A 24,945-nucleotide genomic window follows, 5' to 3' on the forward strand; every position below is an offset into this window, starting at 1 on the left:
CCTGGTAATTTACTCCGTTCTATTTCTCCCTTTCTCCTTCTCCCAGTACATTCATTTTATATTTCAGATATCATCCCTTCATATCCAACTCACCCTGTGCCCTCTGTTTACATCTGTATCTATCTATCTTTTCATTGCAACTACCCTAAGACCCCAATCACCTAAAATAATAAAAGAGTCTGCTCCAAAAGAAGTCGGAGCTCTTCAGACTTGGCAGATGACTTCCCGTCATTGAGGTCATAACAAGGACAGATTGTATAGAAATAAAGCCCAAGTCAAGTGCTGAATCCTTGTTGAGTAGTTTTTCTATGCTATTATTAACTGTTTAATGTTCCACAAATGTTCCATTCCATGCCAATCTCAAAAACTGAAATGAAGCTGTAAACTAACAAATTGGCCTTGGTCAGCTCTGGTTTATAATGTTGACAAAGAATAAGCATTTGATAAATATGTATCAAATGAATGACAAAAATATAAAATTCTTTAAATATACATCAAGTTCAATTTTTTTTACAACTTTGATTACATAAAGTCTTGTTTATCATTAAATAATCTGGTCATGTGGAGAATTAAAAGGTTATCTATGCACAAAAGAAAAAAATAACCTAAGAAAGGGAAGGCATATATATACTAAGCATAAAGAAATACTTTCTACTTAATAGTCCAGTCAAATGCTATCTAAATATGTTTTCTAAGTTGTTTAAAAATTTAATATATAGCTTAAAAGAAAATAATGGCATGTAATGGATCCATAATTCCATACACAATCCCCATTTTCTATCTTTCTTTGGATTTGAAGCAGGTGAGATGGAAAACTAACATTCCAAGTCCAGTCAACACAAATATACTAAGAATATTCTGTGTGAGACATTATGTTGAGCACTGGGAATGCAAATACAAGCAATTAGAAAGACAGCCCCTACCTTCAAGTAATGAAAGAGAGCCAAGAAGGGTACGGAGTTGGGAAGAAAATGACCGTGTCGAGTCTAGGCATTTCCTCAAAATGAGGGTTCCAAGAGGAATTCACCAGTGGAGGAAGGGATTGTAGGGACGGAAATGGGATGACAGGACTTTGTTTCTCATATATGGCATGGAACGCCCATGATGACCATGAAGCTACAGTTTCAAATTTCAGCCCCAGGTGGACTAAGCCGAGCAAAATGCCTTTGTCCACATTACCCAATGTTATCTACTCGTCAAGCCTCCGAGGGCCTCTTACTCCAAAAGGCAAATGACAGCCTTATAACCAAGAATAACACACATAGCAAAACTGAGTATAATCTTGCAGGGGAAAAAAATGGCCCTTTACTGAAAGACATTTTCCATGTGCTTCTGATGAAAAGACCAGAGCTGAGCAGAAACTTTTAAAACAGAAATGCAGGATTCAAGAGAAACATAAAAAGGTAAATATCACTGAGTAACAGGAAGGGATTATACAAAGATGAAGTTGTTTATATTCTAAAGGGGGAAAAGAGAAGTATCCCTTCAGAACTCTGTTGTCATTTGGGAAAACAGAAAGTACTGAATAAGACTCAGGGCCTACAAGTAATTTTATTATGTTTAATGATATTAAAAGATGGGAGAGAGAAAAGGAATACAAGCTTTTATTTCCTGAGTTAATGATGGCTGGTAATAGGGTAGAAAAAGAGCCACCAAAGCAATTTCTAAAATGCACAGGAAAGAACGAAAGTCAGGGAAACACAAGCATGCAATGTGGGACAATTTGGGAAATAACATTTATTTATTAATTCATTATATGCTTAAAGACAAAAAAAAAACCAAACTGTTCATAAAACGCAGCTATGGGTATACATATGGTTCTCTTTTTTCTGTTCTACTTTGATTTATTAATTTGCTTTCAGTTTTCAACATTCATTTGCACAAGATTTTGAGTCTCATATTTCCCCCATCTCCCCTCCCCCCACCCCAAAACACCATGCATTCTGATTACCCCTTCCCCCAATCTGCCCTCCCTTGTATCACACACCTTCCTTCCCTTATCCCCATCTTCTCTCTTTTCTTGTAGGGCAAGATAGATTTCTATACCCCATTACCTGTATTTCTTATTTCCCAACTGCATACAAAAACAGTTCTCAACATTCGTTCCTAAAACTTTGAGTTCCAACTTCTCTCCCTTCCCCCCCCACATCCCCACTGAGGAGGCAAGCAATTCAATATAGGTTATACATGTGTAGTCATGCAAAAGACTTCCATAGTAGTCATGTTGTGAAAGACTAGCTACATTTCCCTCCATCCTATCCTGCTCCCCATTTATTTTATTCTCTCTTTTGACCTTGTCCCTCCCCCAAAGTGTTTACTTCTAATTGCCCCCTCCTCTCATTTTCCCTCCCTTCTATCATCCCCCCCAATCCTACTTATCCTCTTTTCCCCTACTTTCCTGTAGTGTAAGATAGATTTTAATATCAAACTGAGTATGCATGTTACTCCTTCCTGAAGGCAAATGTGATGAGAGTAAGCTTCACCTTTTCCCTCTCACCTCCCCTCTTTCCCCCTCCATTGAAAAAAGCTTTTTCTTGCCTCTTTTATGAGAGATAATTTGCCCCATTCAATTTCTCCCTTTCTCCTCCCAATATATTCCTCTCTCACCCCTTAATTTTATTTTTTTTAGATATTATTCCTTCCTACTCAACTCACCTTGTGCCCTATACCCAAATACTGAAAAAAGTCTCAAGAATTACAAATACTATCTTTCCATGTAGGAATGCAAACAGTTCAACTTCAGTAAGTCCCTTATGATTTCTCTTTCCTATTTACCTTTTCATGTTTCTCTTGATTCTTGTGTTTGAAAGTCAAATTGTCTATTCAGCTCTGGTCTTTTCATCAAGAATGCTTGAAAGTTCTCTATTTCATTGAAATAACCATCTTCCCCCCGGAAGTATTATACTCAGTTTTGCTGGGTAGGTGATTCTTGGTTTTAATCCTAGCTCCTTTGACTTCTGGAATATATTCCAAGACTTTCAATCCCTTAATGTAGAAGCTGCTGGATCTTGTGTTATCCTGATTGTATTTCCAGAATACGCAAACTGCTTCTTTCTGGTTGCTTGCAATATTTTCTCCTTGAACTGGGAACTCTAGAATTTGGCTATACTCCTAGCAGTTTCTCTTTTTGGATCTCTTTTAGGAGGTGATAGGTGGATTCTTTCAATATTTATTTTACCCACTGGTTCTAAAATATCAGGGCAGTTTTCCTTGATAATTTCATGAAAAATGATGTCTAGGCTCGTTTTTTTGATCATGGCTTTCAGGAAGTCCCATAATTAAATTAAACTGTCTCTCCTGGATTTATTTTCCAGGTCAGTTGTTTTTTCAATGCGATATTCCACATTGTCTTCTATTTTTTCATTTTTTTGGTTTTGTTTTGTAATTTCTTGGTTTCTCAAAAAGTTATTAGCTTCCATCTTCTCCATTCTCATTTTTAAAGAACTATTTTCTTCAGTGAGATTTTGAACCTCCTTTTCCATTTGGCTAATTCTGCTTTTTAAAGCATTCTTTTCCTCATTGGCTTTTTGGGCCTCTTTTGCCATTAATCTATTTTTAAAGGTGTCATTTTGTTCAGCATTCTTTTTGGGTCTCCTTTAGCAAGCTGCTTACCTGCTTTTCATGATTTTCTTGCATTGCTCTCATTTCTCTTCCCAATTTTTCTTCTACCTTTCTTAATCGATTTTCAAAATCTTTTTTGAACTCTTCCATGGCCTGAGACCATTGTATAGTTTTTTGGAGATTTTCAATGTAGAAGCCTTGACTTTTATATCTTCCTCTAATGAATGGAAGAAAATACCTTTTCGCCAAGAAAGTAACTTTCTATAGTCTTATTTTTCCCCCTTTTTTGGACATCTTCCCAGTCAGTTATGTGACTTTTGAGTCCTTTGTCAAGTGGAGGATATACTATAGGGGCCGGCAAGTTCTCAGTTGCTCCAAGATGGCATAATCAAGGGAGAAGAGTTTACTCCTCTCCTGGTCTGCACTGTGGTCTGGGAGCAACCACATGCTTTTCTGCCCATGATCCTCTCCAAAGCCTCCACTAGCTCCACCACACCAGTACTCCTCTTCACCCCAGGGCAGCCACTCAGAACTGAGACCCAGATCAGCCTGTCAATTCCCCCGGGTCTTTAAGCTGAGGGCTCCAAAAATGGATGCTACAGCTGCTGCAGCAACTGCTGCGGCCCAGGGGTTGGGACTGTGGCCCGAACACTGAATCCTACTCCCTTCTCAACAGGGTGAAAGAGCTTTCTCACTGACCATTGAAGTTGTCTTTGGCATTTGTGGGTTGAGAAATCTGAGAACCACAGCTGCTGCCCATGAGTCCATGTCCTGAAGCCTGCTCCAGTCCTGTTCATGCCATGTGGCCAAGGCTGGGTTGTGCTCCACTCCGAGCCTGGTGTGACAGATCTTTCCTGTTGGCCTTTCAGGCTGTGTTGGGCTGGAAAGCTCTTTCACTCTGTCGTTTTGTGGCTTCTGCTGCTCTAGAATTTGTTTAGAGTCATTTTTTCAGGTGTTTTATGGGCTGTAGGGGTAGAGCTAGAGTAGGTCTGTCCTTCTACTCTGCCATCTTGACTGTGCTCCAACTTCTGTTCTACTTTGTATATGAATTGCTTATCTTATTTGGTCTTGTTTAAGTTCAGAAGGAAAAAAAAAAATCAAAAGAAAAAAATTTTTCCCTTTTTCCTACATCTAACTACACTTAAATACTGGGGGGGGAAGAAGTAGCTACACAAATATATTACTGGTGAGGACCTGCAGTTGGTCCATATGGAAGTGGAGAGTTTCTCCCCCAACCCCGCAAAAATGACTACTATAAAGACAAAAGTCATCATTTTTTCCTCAAATGTATTAATTTATTTGTTTTCAGTTTTCAACATTCACTTCCATAAGTTTTAAATTTTCTCTCCCTTCCTCCACCGTCCCTCCCCAAGATGGCATGCAATCTTAGATGCTCTACACATACATTCCTATTAAACACATTTACACACTTAGCATATAAGAATTATAACAAATGGGAGAAACCATGAAAAAAACACAACACAACGAAACCTAACAAAAAAGAAAACAGTCTGTTTCATTCTGTGTTCCATTTCCATAGTTCTTTCTCCAGGTGTGAATGTCATTTTACATCATGAGTACTTTGGAAATGTTTTAGGTCCTCGCATTGTTGAGAAGGGCTAAGTCTATCAAAATCAGTCCTCGAATACTGTGGCTGTTACCGTGTATAATGTTCTCCTGGTTCTGCTCACTTCACTCAGCATCAGTTCATGTAAGTCTTTCCAGGTTTTCCCAAAGTCTACCTGCTCATCATTTCTTATAGCACAATAGTATTCCATTATATTCATATATCACAACTTGTTCAGCCATTCCCCAATTGATGGGCAACCCTTCAATTACCATGAAAAGTGCTGCTATAAATATTTTTGTGCATGTGGATCTTCTCCCCATCTTCATGATTTCTTTAGATACAGCCCTAGAAGCTGGGTCAAATGGTATGTACATTTTTATTGCTCTCCAGAATGGTTGGATCAGCTCACAATGAATTAATGTTCCAACTCTCCCACATCTTCTCCAACATTTATCATTTCCCTGTTTTGTCATGTTAGCCAAACTGATAGGTGTGATGTGGTACCTCAGAGTTTAGATGCGTAATTCTCTAATCAATAGTGATTTTGAGCATTTTTTCTTATGACTGTATCATAGATAGCTTTAATTTCTTCCTCTGAAAACTCCCTGTTTATATCCTTTGACCTTATCCTTTGATCAGTTGGGGAATGAAAAATCATCAGTTTTTAAAAGGAACAAAATAATCACACTCATGATGTAACAAGCAGAGTTTAAACCATAGCCTTGGTTTTACAGATTTAAAACATATATTTACTACACAAAAATTAGTATGATGGGATTTTTAAAAATATATTAAACTGAGCAATTTAATTGCTTGTATATACTTCCTCAGATCAGAACTGTAGTCAATCACATGAAGATATCAATACTTAAAATTGTTAGAAATCCCAAGTAAAAATTTCCTTTTCAAATAGAAAATTTGAAACACCTAAAGAATGTGCTCAATTCTTATAAAAATCTGCTTGAAGTAATAATCTAAGTATTCTGTCATCAGCAAAACACACTTTTTGAGATTTATTAACTTCCAGAATTAACTAATCAATATTTCCTGGGCACTGCCAGTTTGAGGCATTTAATAAACTATAATATTCAAGCCTTCAAGATATTTACACTCTAGTTGATCAGAAGAAACCCCAAAGCTTTCAAAAGAGCAATGTTCTGTTTAAGTTTAAACTTTTTCATCTTTGTACTTAATGAGGCTAATATCATAACATTTTTCCTGAAATGTCCCGTACAAATTGAAAAACAAAAAATTACCTAAATTGGATGTTCACCAAATGAGGCTGTGAGCCATCTGACTGCCAATAAGTTTCCAGATTATCATCTCGTAACTGATCCACTCCAAATCCTAATAAAGAAGACAACAATAGGACTACAATCTCAAAATGCAAATTTCCAGAAGAGAATCAGAAATATATGATAGTCAATTGAATACCAATACAGTTCAATGTAGACTAAAGCGAACCCTTATGTATCTAAAACTCCTTCCAATATCTCCTAGCACTCAACTTGTATAAGAAATAGACATATGAGAGAAAAATGAGTCTACAAAGAATTTAGAAAACAAGTCCCCCACAAATCACCATGATCAACACTACCAAAGAAAAGCCCACACTGGATGTACTAAGGTTAGCAAACATTAGTCCAAATTGTGAGGCTAGCGTGATAACGAACAGAGAGCAGTGGATGGTCAACTAGGAAGGCTAAATCCTAGCCACAGTTATGCCACTAGCTGGCTATGATGCCGGACAACATATTTAATCTTACTGAGTGTCAGTTTCTCAAATGTAAAATAAGAACGTTAGACACTTAAGGTGTCTTACAGGCTCTAGAATTCTGTGATTCTCAAAATTATAATATTAGGCAATAATAATTACCATCAATAATGATGACAAGAAACTCCATCAAGATCCTTAATTAAAACAACCAATTTTGCTTATTATAATCATTCATTTTAAAAAGATTTTCAAAAATGCAAGGAAAACTCCAAAATGGAGTTTCTACTTATTCTGAAAATTCAATTGACTAGAATCCCACCTTTTTCTAAGCATTGCAGTTAAGCAAAATTTTATAATTACTATATTGTAACACAGAGCAAAACTATATCAATTACCATGAATCATAAACTAATCTGAATTATTTTTAAAATTACAAAAATTTTTGTCAAAGAAATCCAGTTCCTGAAGAATAAGGAAAGATATGCTCAAAACCTATCAACCGCAAATAAGTTTCCCATAATGTTAACTATATTGATATCTTTGAACATAATAATAGTTTACACGGTACACTTATGATCGTTGGTGTATCCTTTTATAAACTTCCCAGTGAGAAATTAATAAGCCCCTAAGGAATATTCCTGAATAGTTCTTAAAGGTTCTGAATATTTGTCCTATTTCTCTTTTTAAAAAAAATTTATTGATAGCTTTTGTTCCTTCTTTTGTGGAGGGGGAAGGCAAGGCAGTTGGGGTTAAATGACTTGCCCAAGGTCACACAACTAGTAAGTGTCTGAGGCTGGATCTGAACTCAGGTCCTCCTGACTCCAGGGCTGGTTCTCTATTCACTGCACCGCCCAGCTGCCCCTGTTCTATTTCTCACTCAAGACAAACTAGCCTATTTACTATTCTTTGAACATAACATTGCCAGACTGTCCCACGAGCCTCAAATGTCTCCTCTCAACTCTCTTTACCTCTGAATCTTGGAATCCTTATATCCCTTCACGGCTTAGCTAAAATGCCATATCCCAAGCAAGGCCTTGCCTGATCCTCCTAGTTGTTAGGGTTCTCTCTAACACCTCCAACATTTTTGCTCTGTTACTTACTTTTCATGTATTTTGTATTTACTTATCTGTACAAATATGGTTTTCCTTTAGTAGGACATAAGCATTATGACAGAAGTGAGAGTTTCATTTTCACTTTTATATCCGTCACATACACTTAATAAATATCTATTAAATGAGTCAGCCCAGGGATGAAAAACCTGTATCCTCCAGGCTACATGTACCCCTCCAGATGCTAAAGTGAATTGATCCAACCACTCAGGAAAACAATTTGGAACTAACTAAAAGCAAATAGTTCCTAAACTGTCCCAAAGTGATTAAAGAGGAAAAAAACTCATACAAAAAATATTTATAATAACTCTTTCTATAGAGGCAAAGAACTGGAAAATAAGGGCAAGAAAGGGCAGAAAGCAGAAGAACACTGTACACGGTAACAGCAACATTGGACAATGATCAAATGTGACCAACAGCTCTTCTCAGCATCACAATGATCCAAGACAACTTCAAAGGACTCCTAACAAGAGAAGCTGTCCACCTCCAGAGAAAGATGTAATGGAGTCTGAATGTAGATGGAAGCAGACGATTTTTCACTTCATTTTTTTCCTGGGTTTTTTTTTTTGGTCTGTGTTTTCTTTTACAACAACTAATATGGAAATAGGATTTGTATGAATGCATGTGTATAACCTATATCAAAATGCTTACTATCTCAGAGAGGAGAGAGGGTAATGAGGGACAGAGGGAGAGAATTTGGAACTCAATTAAAAAAAAAAAAATCAATGTTAAAATTGCTTTTACATATAACTAGGAAAAAATATAAATCAAAAAATTTTTAAATAAATGCTCTCTTTTTTCAGTTATTCCACTTAGGATTTTTTTAACATTATCAACATTATTTTTAAAGAAACCAAAGTCACAACTGTAAAAATACACTGACATCCTTACTTTCCTCTTTGCAAAATATTAAATAGGATTAGTGTCTTTGCCTTAAGGAAAAAGAAAAAATAAGGGCAGGCCATCAAATGGGGAGTAGCTGAATCAGTGATGGTATAAATGGAGTGGAATACTCCTGAACTCTAAGGAACAAAGCCAGGGAAGGTTTGGAAAACACTTGGGAAGATTTGTGTGAACCAAGACAAAGCAAAGAAAGCAACATCAATAGAAAAGTTTATGTAATAATAGTCAACAATAAGAGAAGTAAAAACAAGTTTGAAAGACTGAACAATTCTAATGAACTCACTGGCCAGCCACAACTCTGGAAGATTAAGGATGAAACATGTTACCACTCCCTAGGGGCTAAACGGAGTGCAGAATGAGACATAGGCTTTTTGGCCTTACCCAGTGTAAGAATTTGCTTTCTTTAATTTCTCATAAGGGTTTTGTTTTTCTTTTTTTTTCCTAATGGGAGCAGAGGAGTTGAAAGGGAGAAAAAATAGATTTTTTTTTATTTTGTTCATTTGAAAAAAAATTAATTTTTAAATGATGTGCTTTTATTTTTTTATACTGGAAAACAATACGGAAATATGGTCAAAAAATTACTCAACTGTGTATACTGTTTGAACCAACAGTTCCTTAGATTATAGACTGAGTCTATCCCTAAAAAAGGTCAAAAAAAGATGAAAAGGATCTTTTACAAAGTATCTATACAAACTTTTATTTTGTAGTGGTAAATAACTAGAGACTAAAGAGGTGTCCATTAATTGAGAAATTGCTGAACAAATTATGATACTTAACATAATGCTTATTGTCCCCAATATAAGAGATAATGGTATAGAGGGTAGACAACCAACTTTAGAGTCAGGTACGCTCAAGTTCAAGTCCTGCCCCTGACCATGCTGATTATATGACCACAGGGAAGTCCCTAAAGCTCCAGGTGCCTGTCCCAGGGCAGGAAAACTTTAAGAGTATAAGCTAAAGAACAGATCCTGATCTACTCTGGTAGAAGGAGTTCCCAATACCAATGAATCATAGGCTTAACCCCCAAAAATACTTTTTTTCTTTCCAGTCAATTTTTTACTAACAGCTGAACCTAACACACAATGGGAGCACCATCCACTGCACGGCACGGTTGAATATTACATGGAGTTAGGTGTCTGGCAAAGCAATAGTGCATCAAGTCTATCTTTTGTCTAGTGCAAGATCTCCAAGGGACCATGTCATGATCCCTAAAAACAAAGCTGTTCTTTTTTTGGCACCTCCGTCACAGCAAGGGTACAACACCCCTAGGTCTACAGATACTTTTGTCTAATTCCCCAGTAAGAACAACAATTACACCAGTACAGTTGAGGTGGGAGCAAAAAGAATAACACAGACCTTCTTACCTTCCAACAAAGTAGAGACATAATGCAGATTTTATAGGAAGGTTTGATGTCATATAGACACAGATCTATGATCTGACCCAAGTAGATAATTCTCTCCATTGGTGTGTATCACAACTTCTTGATGCTTTCATAGTCTGTGCAATTGCCACTCATGTATTTCCATAAATTCCCCAAATATATCCACACAACCCAATGAAGATTTTCCTCTATTGTAACATCCTGAGGGTAGCACCCTAGCTACCTATATAATGAACATCATTCTCACTGATGATATAACAAGTTTTAAATTCAGTATAGGTGTTACAAAACAAAGTATTACTATTTTTACCTGGCTTGCAGGATGAGAGTGACCAAACAGCTTGGGAACCAATCTCACGTACTGTTCCAGTCCTTTCCAACTGTTTAGGGTCAGCACCAGGTGGTGTCTTGTTTGGTGTGGTCATTTTTCACTATTCTAAAAAGAAAGAACATGGACAGATTACAGAGACCTAAATGTTTTTTCAGGTTTAATAAATAAGAAAAAGTTAGAATCTTTATATTTTTTCACTGTTAATTTACAGGAAACCATAATAAACTGTTTCTTAAATTCCTCCTGACTGGCAATGCACCCACAGCCTGGTAGCATGGGAGGATAAATCAGGAAACAGACTATCAAGTCCTGGCTCTAGTCACTAAGTAGGTGTGAAGCTTTACTCAAGTCATTTCATTTCCCCTAGTATCAGTCTACTTTTCTCTAGAAGTAATGACTTTAACTAGATAACCTCTAATGTATCATCTAGCTCAAAATTTCTAAAATTTCTATGATTCTCCCAGGCTGTTTCTTTACCACAAAATAAAAGGGTTGGATTTGATGACTGTCCATCCTAACTTTAAAAACTTATCATAAACATTTGATATTAACCCTCTATTTCTTAAATATAGTTAACAACATCTTACTGCAAGAGAAGGGAATAGAAGACCATGCCATCAGAGAAATGATGACATGACTTGCATTTGACTTTGCTTTGAGTGAGGGAGGGCTGTGTAGGTCACCAGCCTCACTTCTCCTCCAGAGCCATCTGCATCCAGTAACCAGATATGCATCAAGATGACTAGAGATGACCCAGGATGAGGTAATTGGGCTTAAGTGACTTGCCCAAGGTCATACAGCTAGTGAGTGTCAAGTGTCTGAGGTAACATTTGAACTCAGGTCCTCCTGACTCCTGTACTGGTGCTCTATCCACTGTACCACCTAGCTGCCCCAGGGAATTCTATGTATTTTGTAAACAACTGTTATAACTTGAGACTATATTCAAATAGCGGGTGGAATATTAAAGAATATACATATTTCTTAGCATATTATGGTACATTTACAACAACTAATCATGTACTGTATGTACAAGTATATATGTACAATGATCATGTACATGTACCAATCATTTAAAAAAGCAAAAAAAAAAAAAAATGCATCTTTTATAGACCGTAAAGGAATAAAACACTAGCAAAGGAAATAAGAGCTAATGACGCAGACCTAAGTGCATACTAAGCTATGATATCAAGAAATGTGTAGCTTCAGAGATTCTGCAGGTTCAGTTCCAGATCACCACACAATAAAGTGAGTATCACAATAAATTGAGTCACATGAATTTTGTGCTTATCTACTACATATATAAATCATTTACACTATACTATTAAGTGTCTATTAAGTGTTCAATGTAAGTGTATTATGTAAAAAAGTTTATACCTTAATGAAAAATCCTTTATTGCTAAAAAACACTAACCATCATCTAAGCCTTCAACAAGCTGCAATCTTTTTACCAGTGGAGGATCTTGCCTCAGTGTTAACAGCTGCTGACTGGTCAGAGTGGTGGTGGTAACAATTTCTTAAAATGAGACCACAATAAAGCTTGCTGCCTAGATGAATTCTTCTTTTCACCTGAACACTCAGAGGCCTAATTTCAGGGCTGGTGTGTCTCAGGGAATGGGGATTTCCTGAAAGGTCAATGGCGGATCAGTCAGAACACACAGAACACTGATGCCCTAAAACAATTACAATGGTGACATCAAAGATCACTGACCAGAGATCATGATACCAGATATAATAACAACGAAAAAGTTTGAAATATTGCAAGAATTACCAAAATAAGACACAAATATGACACCTGCACATGCTGTTGGAAAAATGGCACCAACAGACTTGCTTGAGGAGGACTCACCACAAACCTTCAATTCCTGCTTTGCAAACCCCTCAGACGAGACCAGCACAAGAAAGGGAAATACAATCAAGGAAGGTCCAAGTAGATGAAATAAACTGCTGGGGGGTGGGAGGAGGCGAATATTAGAAAGAGAAAGCCATCATGGGGTTAACACCAACATCACAAAGTAACACGAAGGACCATTGGGAGATTTTCCCATCTAACATACACAAGGGGACAAACAGAAGGTGGAGGAACAGGGCTGAATCATCCTGGACTAAAACTTATAATGCCCTGCCTCATGGATGAATCAATGCTCTTTTGTGGGGGCCAAACTGCAGAATGAGAATGAATGGAAATGAGGATAGAGGGGGCTGTGTGGTGTACCTGAAGTAAATCAACAGTAGCCTCTCAAATGGAAGACAACCCACAGGAAAATGGGTGAGGTAGGAAAGTATGTGACCAGAACTGACTTAAAGAATAGGGGAAATTATAATTCAGGGGAGGGGAGCAGCAGCACTGCTGTGTTTCCGTGTGGGGAGAGAGATATTCTGTAACAGGAAACTGGGACTTTAAATGAATATAATCTATATGGATTTGGAGCTTAGAGAGTACAATAGTGATTTAGAGTATTTTTTCATATAACCATAGATAGCTTTAATTTCTTCATCTGAAAACTACCTGTTCATATGGTATCTCACTCAAAGTGAGAATGTGATAAGACCATAGTCTGACAGGGCCAGGGTCTCCCATTGCATCCTGGGCCATCTCCAGTCATCCTGATGGGTATCATGCCATTGGATCCAGATGGCTCAGGAGGAGAAAGTGAGGTTGGCAACCTTGCACAGCCCTCTGTCACTCAAATCAAAGTCAACCGTAAGTCATGTCATCATTTTGATGTCATGGTCCTCTTTGAGAATGAAGGTCAAACACAACAACCTTGAAGAAAGTATTATGCCTCTAAAAACACAATTTTGCCTCAGAAGAAAGGGAATCATAGTTCTTGAGGTTAACTAATACCCAAAAGAGTGAGAAGGCATGGACACGGAGAGGGGATTTCATGATAAAGGTAGGGAAAAGAGTCATGGTGGGACAAGGGCAGAGGAATGAACTTTGTAATTAAACATAACGGAAAATTTCTACCACTAAGCAATATTTCCATCCTTGCTATTGCCTGCAGGCAACTGAAAGAATGAAGAGTAACAGGAAAAAAGCAGAGAGGGGAAAAAGTTCTACACGACAATAACACAGAAACAGTTTAGAAGAGGGAACTCAAAATAGATACATTAGAAACTTAAATTCCAGGAATTAAATACCATGCAGGAAAAGATACTAAAGAAGGAATAAACAAGCATGAGAATGGTTAATCAAATAATAAAAGTCTAAAAGAGAAAAGAAAAAGCATGAGAGAAAGAAATCCTCTTTATAAGAGGGTATACGAAAAAAAATGAAGAAAAAAAGTCTTCTAATAAAAAGAAGTTAAAAAGGAAGAGGGATCTATTTAACCATTAACTGAGAAGAAAAAAAGAGGGGAAGAATTACATAACTAGAAAAAAAAGTGAGAAAGAAAAAGAAATTTCAGTCAACCACGCAAAACTAATTTATTAGGAAGGGTGAGGGGTCAGCCAATGGTGGAAAGAGAGTCTGTGGAAATAGAGTTGCCTTAAAGTATGTTAAGAAACAAAGTACAGTGATTATAAAGAACAAGGGAGAAAATTCTAACTTTAAAAAATATTGGTTTAAAAAACCCAGTAAAACGGAAAAAAGAATAACAGGTTGGATAAGAAAACAAAACCTTGCAATCTGTTACTTACAAGAAAAATACTGAAAAATCCAAGATGTACAAAAAAGAAAAATGAGTTGCTGGAACAAAATTTACCATATATCAGGTGATTTTTAAAAATCAGGCTGTTGGAAAAAGCAAAAACAAAAATTCACAACATAGAAGGAGATAAAGCAACTATATTATGCTGAAAGGAGCCACAAAAACAAACCACTATCAATATCAAATCTACACACTGCAAATGCTTTGGTATCTAAATTCATAAAGGAAGAAAATAAATGAGTTACGAGAAGATATACAAAATAATATAAAAGTGACAAGAGATTTTAACCTCCTGTCTTTTAATAAATCTAACAGAAAGATAAACAAAAAGGAAAATACAGAATTGAGTAAATTGCTGGAGAAACAACAGAGGGAAAATGGACTTTTACTGAAATGGAGAACACTTCCCATCATTCCTGAAGACCAGAGTAGTACAGAAACTCTGAAAAACAAACACTGGAGTTAAGAGAAATGTAAAAAGGAAATACGATGGAACTATGACATGTTCCTTCAGAACCCTATCATCATGGGTTATCAAAGAAGTCTAATTACACAGAGATGCTGGGCATGGCTTGTTTCATTTTGGTTTGGTTTGGGTTTTTTTGGAGGGGAAGGTAAAGACTACGTTTTGATGACCTTAAACGAAGAAAGGAAAAGGAGGGGAAAAGGAATACTTGAAGCGGCCAAAGAGAGAAAAGGTAGGGAAATTATCTCGTATAATTGGAGTATATAAATAGAAAACTATATAAGTGTGGAGAAAAGGGTGGGGAAGACACATACACAGTTGGATACTGAAATATATTTTAGTAAATATGGAAACAGGGGAAAAGGAAAGAACCAACTAGGTGGTGCAGTGGATAGAGTACTGGGCCTGGAGTCATGAAGACCTGAGTTCAAATTTGGTCTCAGACACTTACTATGTGACCTTGGGCAAGTTATTTAACCCTGCTTGCCTAGTTTCCTCATCTTTAAAATGAGGTGGGGAAGGAAAGTCAAACCATTCCAGTATCTTTGCCAAGAAAACTTCAAATGGTGTCACAAAGAGTGGGACACAACTGAAATGACTGAAAAACAACAAAAATAGGGAAAGACAAAGGAGAAAAAATGAGAGACAGCAGATTAAGGGAGGGAGTAGCAATAAGCAAAATAAACTAACTACAGAGATTGGATTGGAAAAGGAACTTATTTAAAAGGAAAGAAAAGATAAGAACCTGAGGGAAAGAGAAGAGGAAGAAGGACACAGCAGTAGACCTCATTAAATTCTGATGCTGAGCACACTCCTCTTACCAACTTTTTTATAAAAAGCAGGTGGGGAAACTGATCTACACTAACCACAATATAAGAGGTCTATTAATGAAGCATGTTATTGGATTCTTGAGAAAGAAATTGTAAACTGAGAAATACACACACACAACATGGATAATATGGGATTGGATTTCATTGGACTATGAATATTTCTTGTAAAGGTTTTGTTCTTTCTTTTTAAATAGGGGAGGGAACATGGAGGGATGAAGATTTTCATTCATCAAAAAAAAAATTAAATTGTTTTCTTTTGGTTATTTTTTTAAAGACTAAGCAGGAGAAAAGAAAGAAAATTATGACATGAGAACTAATAGGTTGGTAACAGAGTTCTAAAACTTCACTGAAGAAAATAATTCTTTAAAAATCAGAATTGGTCAAGTAGAAGCTAATGATTCCATGAGATACTGTATTAAGAAAGTTCGGATTCGCTCCTGTAAATGACGCTCTCGGACTCAATCAAAACGAAAGTAAAAAGCTTTAATTACACAAGGCACGGTACAGACAGTTTAGGACAGCAGAAGAAGCAGAGGGCAAATATAATGATTATTAATACAAGGGCTATAATTACAATAGATAGATAGAGGAAGAGAATACATCACCAATTCAAGGGAACCTCCAATAACTCAATCGGCTGGGAGCCCCGTCGCAGCCAGAACAACTTGAATTGTGTAAAGATGGTCCCGCGCGAAGCGTCCTCCCACGGGTGAGGCTCAACAGGACTTTGTGGTCCGAGCTTTTTATAGGGTTCACAAAAAAAGAAGGCTCTCGGCCAAGGCAGTTACATACAGAGTTTTAGCCTACTTCCCTAGCATATGCAGTTTGTGTGTCTGGGTCTAATTCTGGCTTTTTAATTGCTGACATGTTCAAAAACCTTGAAGCTCAGCACATTTTATCACTATCAAGTGCTTATGCTCAAGGAAGGGGCCACCTCCCCTTGAACATAAGCAGTTTCAGGAGTGGCGAGTTCCTGTTTTTATTGCCAAGGACATACAAGGTTTAAAGAATGGTCAAGTCCTGAGACTAAACGTTCAATAGCTCAGGCCTATTAAATCTGAATGATATTACAATTTTAATAAGAAAATCTAATTTCTTATTCAGATATCTAGAAACAAAACAAAGTCAAAAGACTGAATAAAAAGGAAGAAAATGTGAATTATCTCATTAGAAAAACAACTGACCTAGAATACAGACCAAGGAGAGATAATTAAAGAATTATTGGACTACCTGAAATCCAGGATCAAAAAAAGAGCCTAGATATCATATTTCAAATGTCCTAATATCATAGAACCAGAGACCAAAGTGGAAATTGAAGAATTCACCAATCACCTCCTAAATGGGATTCCAAAATGAAAACTCCCAGGAATATGATAGTCATATTCCAAATGACTCAGGTTAAGGAGAAAATATTGAGAGTAACCAGAAAGAAATAATTTAAATACTGTGGGGAAATAGGTGTGATTACATAAGATTTAATAGCTACCACTATATAGGAGTAGACAGCTTGTTATGATATTCTGGAAGCCAAAGGAGTTAGAATTAAAACCAAAATTAACCTACCCAGCAAAACTAAGCATAATCTTTGTGGGGGAAAAATGAATATTAAGTGAAGAAGAGGACTTTCAAGCATTTCTGATCTTGATTCCTGAAAAGATCAGAGCCAAATAGAAAAATTGACATTCAAACATGCCACCCAAAAGAAGCTTAAAAGATAAACATGAATGAAAAAGCGTAAGATTAAACTGTTTACATTCCCATATGGGGAGATGATACATGTCACTCTTAAGAGGTTTATCATTATTAGAACATTATCACGATTAGAAGGAGTCTCCTTAGACAGAGGGGCATAAGTGAGAATCTACTATGTGGGGTGGTTTCAAAATATAAAATGGAAGAGTAAGAAAGAGTGATGTACTGAGAGAAGTGGTAAAAAGAAAGGGGGAAATTATCTCACATAAAAATACAAGGAAGAGGTTTTACAGTGGACAAGGGGGTGGAGTGTGCAACGCTTGAACTGCCTTCTCATGTGAATTGGGTCAAGGGGGGAAGACTCTCTCTATATATAGAGCTAAGTACTGAAATTTATCTTACCTAACAGGGAGGTAGAAGGAGAAAGGGCTAAGAAAAAAAGGGGGGACAGGAAGGTAGGAGGAAATGTATATTGAGAGAGGCAGTAATCCAAAGATAAACAGATTTTTGTGAAGGGCAAAGGGTTAAAAACAAAAAAGGATAAATAGAAGAGAATAAGCTGAAGGGAAATATAGTTAGCAATCATAACAGTGAAGTAAATGGGATGAATCCATCCATACAATGGAAAAGGAGAACAGAATGGATTAGAAACCAGATTCCAACAATGTGTTGCTTACAAGAAAACACTTGAAACAAAAGGATATACAGAGAGGTAAAATAAGGGGTTGGAGCAGAATCTATTATGCTTCAGCCCAAGTGAAAAAGCCAGGGCTAGCATTCATGAACTTAGACAAAGGAAAAGCAAATAGACCTAATTAAAAGAGATAATCAGAGAGCTACATTTTGATAAAAGTGACTACAAGCAATGAAATAATAGCGATACTACGTGTGGGTGTCTGTGTCTGTATGTACATGCACCAAATGGCAAAGCAAATTCTTGAAGGAAAAGTTAAATAATAGGAGGAAACAGACAGTAAAACTATACTGGTAGGGAACCTCAATTTACCCCAGCTCAAACGTAGACAATTATAAAATAAAAAATTATAGAGATAAACAGAATTTTTGGAAAATTATTCATGACAGACCTCTAGAGAACACTGGATGGGTATAGAAAGGAGCATACCTTTTCTCAGCTGTACATGTCACCTTCATAAAAACTGACCATGTAGTAAAGCATAAGAACCTAACAAACAAATGCAGAAAAGCAGAAATATTAAATGCATCCTTTTTGGACCATAATGCAATAAAAATGATGTTCAATAAAGGACCCTGGAAGCACAGACTAAAAACTAACTGGAAACTCAATAATCTAGTCCTAAAGAAGTCAAAGAACAAATCACACAATCAACAATTTGTTAAAAAGAAAGACAACAATAAGACAACATAGAAAAATTTGTGGGATGCAAGCAAAGCCGTATTTAGGAGAAAATTTATATCTCTAAATGCTTATAATAAAAGAGAAAGAGCAATTAATAAATTAGGCATGCAACTTGGAAAAAAACTATTCCTGTTTACACTAGAAATCATGGGAATTAATGGCGCTTTTCTGAAAATTCTAACTAGTATCAATCTAAAACCAAGAGCAAGCATCATTTGTAATGGAAATAAACTAGATGCCCTTCCAATTAGATGAGGGGAGAAGTAAGGGTATCCATTACAAAAATTATTATTCATTATCATACTAGACATGTTAGCAATAGCATTAAGAAGAAAAATCAATAGAGTAAAAAAAGGCAACAAGGAAACAAAACTGTCATTTTTTTACAGACAACATAGGTACATTTAGAAAACTTTGGGGAGTCAACTAAAAAACTAGAACCAACTCACAATTTTGCAAAGTTGCAGAATATAAAATAAACATGAATCATCAGCAGTTTTGTATGTTACTAACAAAGACCAGCAGGAAGAGATGGAAAGAGAAATTCCACTTAAATTATTTCTGACAGTATAAAATACTTGGAGAAATGGAAATTTAGGGTAACATGGAAAAACTGCCTGCCAAGACACACACAGGAACTCTAAGTACACAAATTACAAAACACACTTCACACAAAAAAGATGTAGCTAAACAATTATATTAATTGCTCTTAGGTAGACCAACCCAGTATAATAAAAAATGAGATATTAAATTAATTTACTTATTCAGTGTCATGCCAATCAAACAACCAAAGAATTTTATAAAGTTAGAAAAAAGAAAAAAACACCAATTCATATGGAAGAACAAAAGGTCAAGATATCAGGGGAATAAAAGAAAACAAAAGTTAAGGCAGCCTAGCAATACCAAACTATATTACAAACTATATTAGTCTCAAACCATATTACAAAATAGTAATCATTAAAACAATTTGATCTTGAATAATTAAGAGTGTTTGATCAACTGAATAGGTTAGAAACACAAATACATAGAAGTAAGCGATCACAATAACCATTAATAACCACTAATAAATATAATTACATATGATTAATATATATGTATAATTAATAACATTCATATGTTTTTTTTTTTTATAAACCCAAAGATCCCAGCTATTGGGTTAAGACCTCAGTGACAAAAACTGCTGGGAAAACTAGAAAGCAATCTCATAGAAACCAGGCATAGAACATCATCTCACACCATATAGCTCAAAATGAATACATCATTTAGACACAAAGAGTAACATAATAAGCAAATTAGGGGAACACAGAAAAAAAATTATCTATCTATGAATTAGGAAAGATTCATGACCAAACAAGTGATAGAGAGGATCATGGGAGGTAAAATTGATCATTTTGGTTACATTAAATTAAAAATTTGGCACGAACAAAATCAATGCAGGTAAAATTAGAAGCATGAGAGAAATTATTATTAATAACCAATATCTTGGGGAGACTCAGAGCTCTCCTCTTCTTCCAAATTCCTGAATTTTAAAAGTTCAGTCTCTTGGACATGATTGATGAGGCTGAATTAACTCTTCCTCAATCTTGGTCAGATCCCACTCCACTTACCTGGAATTTAATTTAAGGTGTGTGTTATATTCAAACTTGGATAGAGGCAGATCCTTTTGTTTAGACACCCTAAGTGTGAGAGTGGTCTGAGTAGAAATAACTTCTCGGTGGAAAGAGCAGTCTCAGCCCCTGACTGATAAACCACTCTTTCAAAGAGTATATAGACTGTGTGAGTCGGCTGCCATGACTGTCTTCAGTCTAAGAGAGACAGCCAACTGACCATCCTTTTATTAATAACCTGATGGCCTTATCAATAAAACGATTAAAATATCCAGACACTATGTCTCAAAAATTTTAACTGTCCCAAACCTTTGCAGCAAGTGTCTGACAAAGGTCTCATTTCCAAGATACACAAGGAACTGATTTCGATCTGTAGGAATAAGGATACCTGGCCCAAGGATAAGAGCAGGCTCCACCTCCCAGCCCTCAGACCGCAAAGATGACGCAAGAGGAAACTGACCAGGGCAGAGGGAGGAGGGCTTGACAGCGCGCCAGCGTGGTCTGGGCAGACCAAGGGGCTGGCTGGCTATTCTGCCAGGCAGTCTGGAGGGGCCAAGGAGTTCCTGAAGCGTGCTTTAACTGGGCCTATCATCTAGAGAGGTCAAGAAAGGCTGGGGACACACGTCCATGTGAAGGCGTTCATGGCGGCTCAAGCTGTAGGGAGACAGAACCAGAAGCGGCTGGAGACTCAGCCAAGCACACAACGTTCATGAGTATGGCAGCACACCACCGCATCTTGGCAAGTGACCCGGGGAGGGTTTCAGGACCAGGAGGACCACGTAGTACAAACGGATCGAGGTCAGGACGAGCCACAGTTCTTTAAGATGATAAAGAATGCCGTTCACCTTCTGCCGGAAGCGACAGTCAAGATGCAGAATGAGACACAGGACTTTTACAAAGACAACGTGGGCATTTGTTTGGCTTGACTAGGGATATTTTACAAAGGTTTTTTTTTTTCAAAGAAACAGAAGCTAAATTGAAAAAATAAAAATTAAATTAAAAAAAGAAATGCTCGCTTCATCTTGAATCTAAACACAGAATTAAGGAAAGAAATCAGGCCGACGGATGCTGAGTGTACAAGAACAAATACGGTCGTTACAACGCTTCTGTCAAGTACATACAGGCCAGTCCCCCAGCCACAATGAACTCGGCTCCGCAGGCTGCAAACTGCCCAGCACCACCCAGCTAAATGAAAGCACAGCTGGGGAAGGTTCCACAGAACCAACCACAACACAACACAACTCGGATCTGTGGCCCGGGAGCCCTCCCCGAGCCCGACACTCCGCCACGTACACGCCGCCGTTAGCTCTAACTCCCAGGCGGCTTCCCAGACCACCGAGAGAGCGAAGAACTAAAAACCCGGTATCGACTCGGATTTAAAGCCCAAGAGACGCCAGCTCCCCAGCGGAGGCCACGACGGGCTTCCACTTCGAGGATTCCCACAACGTCAGGCCCACGTCCGCTGTGGGACCCCGAGGGGCAGCCTGTGGGGGCCAGCTCCACGCCCACGGGGGAGCCCACGGTGGGGCCCACACGGGGAGCCCACATGGAGGGGCCCACACGGGGGAGCCCACACGGGGGAGCCCCGGCGGCAGCCAGTAGGCTCCCCACTCCACGTGGTTCTAGGGGTCGCTCGTCCTCTCACACCCATTCTTACAGCCGGCTGGGGTAGGCTGGACAGGTGAGGCAAGCCAAGGAGCGCCCGTGGGGTCCCTGACAGCCCATTTTACAGCTCAGCCCGCCATGAGAAGGGCCCGTGGCCGCACAGCCGGGGTCAGGGGTCTAGGTCCAAGTCCAGAACTCGCCTCCGCTCCGAGCTCCGGGCTAGCTCACCGTCCAGCACCCGCGGCGGGGCCGGACCGCGGAGCCAGGACGGCCAGAGAAGGCCATCTGGGCCCGGACCAGGAAGAGCAGCCGGGCCGCGCTCCTCCCTGCCGCCCTCCACTTACGGTTCTCCAGGACCCGAGCGTGGCCTGGGACGGACTGGACTGCTCCCTGCGGACCTCCGCGGGCTCCCAACAGCCCCGGCGCCGCCCTCCATACGCCGCTCGGCGGCGCACCCCGATGACGTCACCGCTCCTCCGGGCCACCTAAGCCTTCCTCCTTCCTCGCAGGCTGGGCCCAGCTCCGCCTCAACTCCTCCCCCAGCTCCGCCCCGACCCCCTCCTGGAGCTCCTCTGCGCGCGCGCACTCCCGTCTCTACGGTGCGCGCGAGGCGGCGGCTGGGCACCGCCATTTTGGCCGGTGGCCGCAGGAACACGTTGTGCGGCCCACTGCCTGAGGCCGGATCCTGGGTCGTCGCTGCCGCCGCCCTTCCCGCTCCCAGGGCGGTCCTTTTCCTCCAGGTAAGGTGGGCAGCCGGGGCGCGGGGCGGCCGCCTTGTCCGGAGCCGAGCGGAGACGGGAGAAGACGCCCCAGAGGGAGGGAGCGAGAGCGGGTCCGAGGGTAGGCCGGGAGGCGGGCTCGCGAGCCTGGGGGCCGCCGCGGGTCGGAGGCTCCGCCTTGTCCCCGGCCGGGGCGCCCACGCGCTGCCTACCCCCACTCGGGGATCGTGATGGGAAGGAATCCCCTCCCGGAGGGAGCCGGGCCGAGCCTCCGGGACCATCCCCCACCCGGGAACGTGGGGAAAGCAGGCCTCCCCGGGGGATGAGTCACTGCCCCCCACCCCCACGAAGGCGGCCTTTCGTACCCAAGTGGCTGTCCTGGTGCCATCATGGGGCTCTTGTCCCCTCCCCCCAGCCCTCGGCCCATCTGCGGCGGCCTCGGCTCCGGCCTCCGCGCTCCTACCCCGGCCGTGCTCATCCAGCCTCTCCACGTTGGAGCCGTTCTCACAGGGGAGGGAAGTTAGCTTTTCTGTGGACGGGTCTGCTTCTTCGTGCCTCCCCTCCTGCGCTCCTCTGTGGGATTCCTCCAGATGCCAGCGCTTGGAGTAGCCTGGCTTTGAAGCCACCCCTTCCAGTCAAGTACCAAGTGTTCATGCAGCGCCTGCTGTGGGCCAGGCTGGGAAGGGAGACCGTCCGGAGTGGACAGGCGGTCACGGAGCAGCCCAGGAGGCCGGGGTCCGAGAGCCTCGGGCAGCAGCGCGGTGGCTGGGGGGCAGAGTGAGGAGTCAGAGGGTGCCCGCCAAGTGGGATGGGGTGCCCTCCACCCTTGGCCTCCGGGAAGTTTTCCCAGGTTCTGACCTGCGGCCCCCAGGATGGCAGGCAGGCGCTGTCATGGCTCTGGCTGTGGCCCCTGCCCAGCAGGGAGCCTGCGTGCGCTGACATAACCACCGTGTGCCATCCAGTCAGGCCGTCAGATGTCACCAGGGGTTGGTCTTCATCTTTGACAGGAAGACTTCTCCCCCACCAAAAACATTGCTTTTGAAGAAGGAACCGAATTTTTAATGACTAGGAAATTAAAGGGAAAGACATTTTTAAAGATATTTTATTTTTTCTATTCTTTACTAAAATTCTGTAAATTTATTGATAAGACTGCTTATGTGCATCTCCCTGGCTGCCCGGTGTCGAGCACACAAGGTGAGCCTCGTATGAGGTATCCTGCCTCTGATATGTAACAGTTTTAGGGCTGACCCCAGGCAACTCTCAAAACTGTAACAAGCGTTTATTCAGGGCCTGCTATATGTTAGGTACTAGGGATACAAAGACACAAATGAAACCCTGTTCTCAGGAAACTTGGATCCTATTAGAATTTACTTTGCAGCGATGTTACAGTTACAGAGTTGCCAGTCTGCGTTGTCAGAGGGGAATTCCCATACTGGCAGTTTAATCAGTGAAATCACCTGCCAGGGCTCCTACCTACTCACCCTACCCCGACCTTACCCCCACCCCCAACGGGCAAGGCATTATAAATGTCTGAAGTTTACTCTTTGAAACTAATTGTATACCTCTCCAAACTGTTACAAGGTTTTTATGGTGGTGATCCCTCTCTTTGAACAGCAGAGATGTGTGAATTTTCATGTGATACTATTAAATATTTATTGACTGCCACGGGAACACTAATTACCATGATGAATCAGTTTTGTTGCATTTTCCATAGTAACTTAATGACTGAACTGGATTAGAATCAGAAAGACTTGGGTTTGAATCCAGGCTATGATTCTTTTGATGTCTCTGACCTTGGACAGATCACTTCACCTCATCTTTTAAAATGGGAATAATAATAGCAACCTTCCCTACTTACTGAAGCAGTGAGAATTAACAAGTGCAGTGAAAAGACTGCTGAATTTGGCTCAGATCTCGCATCTGTCACTACCTGCATGTCTTGGGACCAGGTCATTTACCATTGCTCTTCAGTGTAAGCGTTTTGTGCCATAAATGAGGGTGTGGGACTAGATTATCCTTTGAAGTCCCTTCCTGTTCCTAAGCTATGATCATAAATTTTATGGTAGAACTTATGTAAAAGCATTTTGTAAAACAAAGCCAATATAAATGTCAGTAGTTATTATTGAAGAAGCTTTTTAAACAAAGAACTTTCATTTTTTTATGCCCTTGTTAGTGTTAGATAATGCATATTTGCATCCAGTTTCCATTTGTCTGCATTTTCATGTCAGCTATGGGAGGTATATGAGGATTTGTGCTTACCCTCCACTCACTTTATCAAACATAGTTTAGATCCATTTTTTCTGCTCCTTGGAGTCACTTGACCAAATCACACCTTTGTGTTTCATGCAAAAAGCCCTTTACAATTTGGCTGTATTTTTTTTAGGTTTGATTACATTTTATTCCCCACCACTTCCACTCTCAATTC

The 24,945-nt window shown here is 39.7% G+C and overlaps 2 protein-coding genes across 16 annotated transcripts in view; one reads left to right on the top strand and one right to left on the bottom strand.

Moving 5' to 3' along the window:
- Positions 1–23,077, bottom strand: part of ANAPC10 (anaphase promoting complex subunit 10) — a 196,311-nt gene extending 173,234 nt beyond the window's left edge. For 7 of the 13 annotated variants that reach the window (XM_072621166.1, XM_072621169.1, XM_072621167.1 and 4 more), the window contains exons 1-3: positions 22,146–22,252; positions 10,553–10,678; positions 6,388–6,478 (exon numbers count right to left, since the gene is read on the bottom strand). In XM_072621166.1, coding sequence (XP_072477267.1) covers positions 6,388–6,478; positions 10,553–10,667 — 206 coding nt within the window. In that variant the 5' untranslated portion in view covers positions 10,668–10,678; positions 22,146–22,252. The other 6 variants (XM_072621160.1, XM_072621172.1, XM_072621162.1 and 3 more) reach the window with 5 other exon arrangements.
- ABCE1 (ATP binding cassette subfamily E member 1) overlaps positions 22,294–24,945 on the top strand; it is a 28,431-nt gene continuing 25,779 nt past the window's right edge. For 2 of the 3 annotated variants that reach the window (XR_011969713.1, XM_072621157.1), the window contains exon 1: positions 22,294–22,541. The gene's annotated coding sequence lies outside the window, so the exon portion shown is untranslated. The remainder of the gene's footprint in view (positions 22,542–24,945) is intronic. The other variant, XM_072621158.1, reaches the window with a different exon arrangement.

This window comes from Notamacropus eugenii, chromosome 6 (genome assembly GCF_028372415.1).
Source record: "Notamacropus eugenii isolate mMacEug1 chromosome 6, mMacEug1.pri_v2, whole genome shotgun sequence".
Taxonomy (NCBI): domain Eukaryota; kingdom Metazoa; phylum Chordata; class Mammalia; order Diprotodontia; family Macropodidae; genus Notamacropus; species Notamacropus eugenii.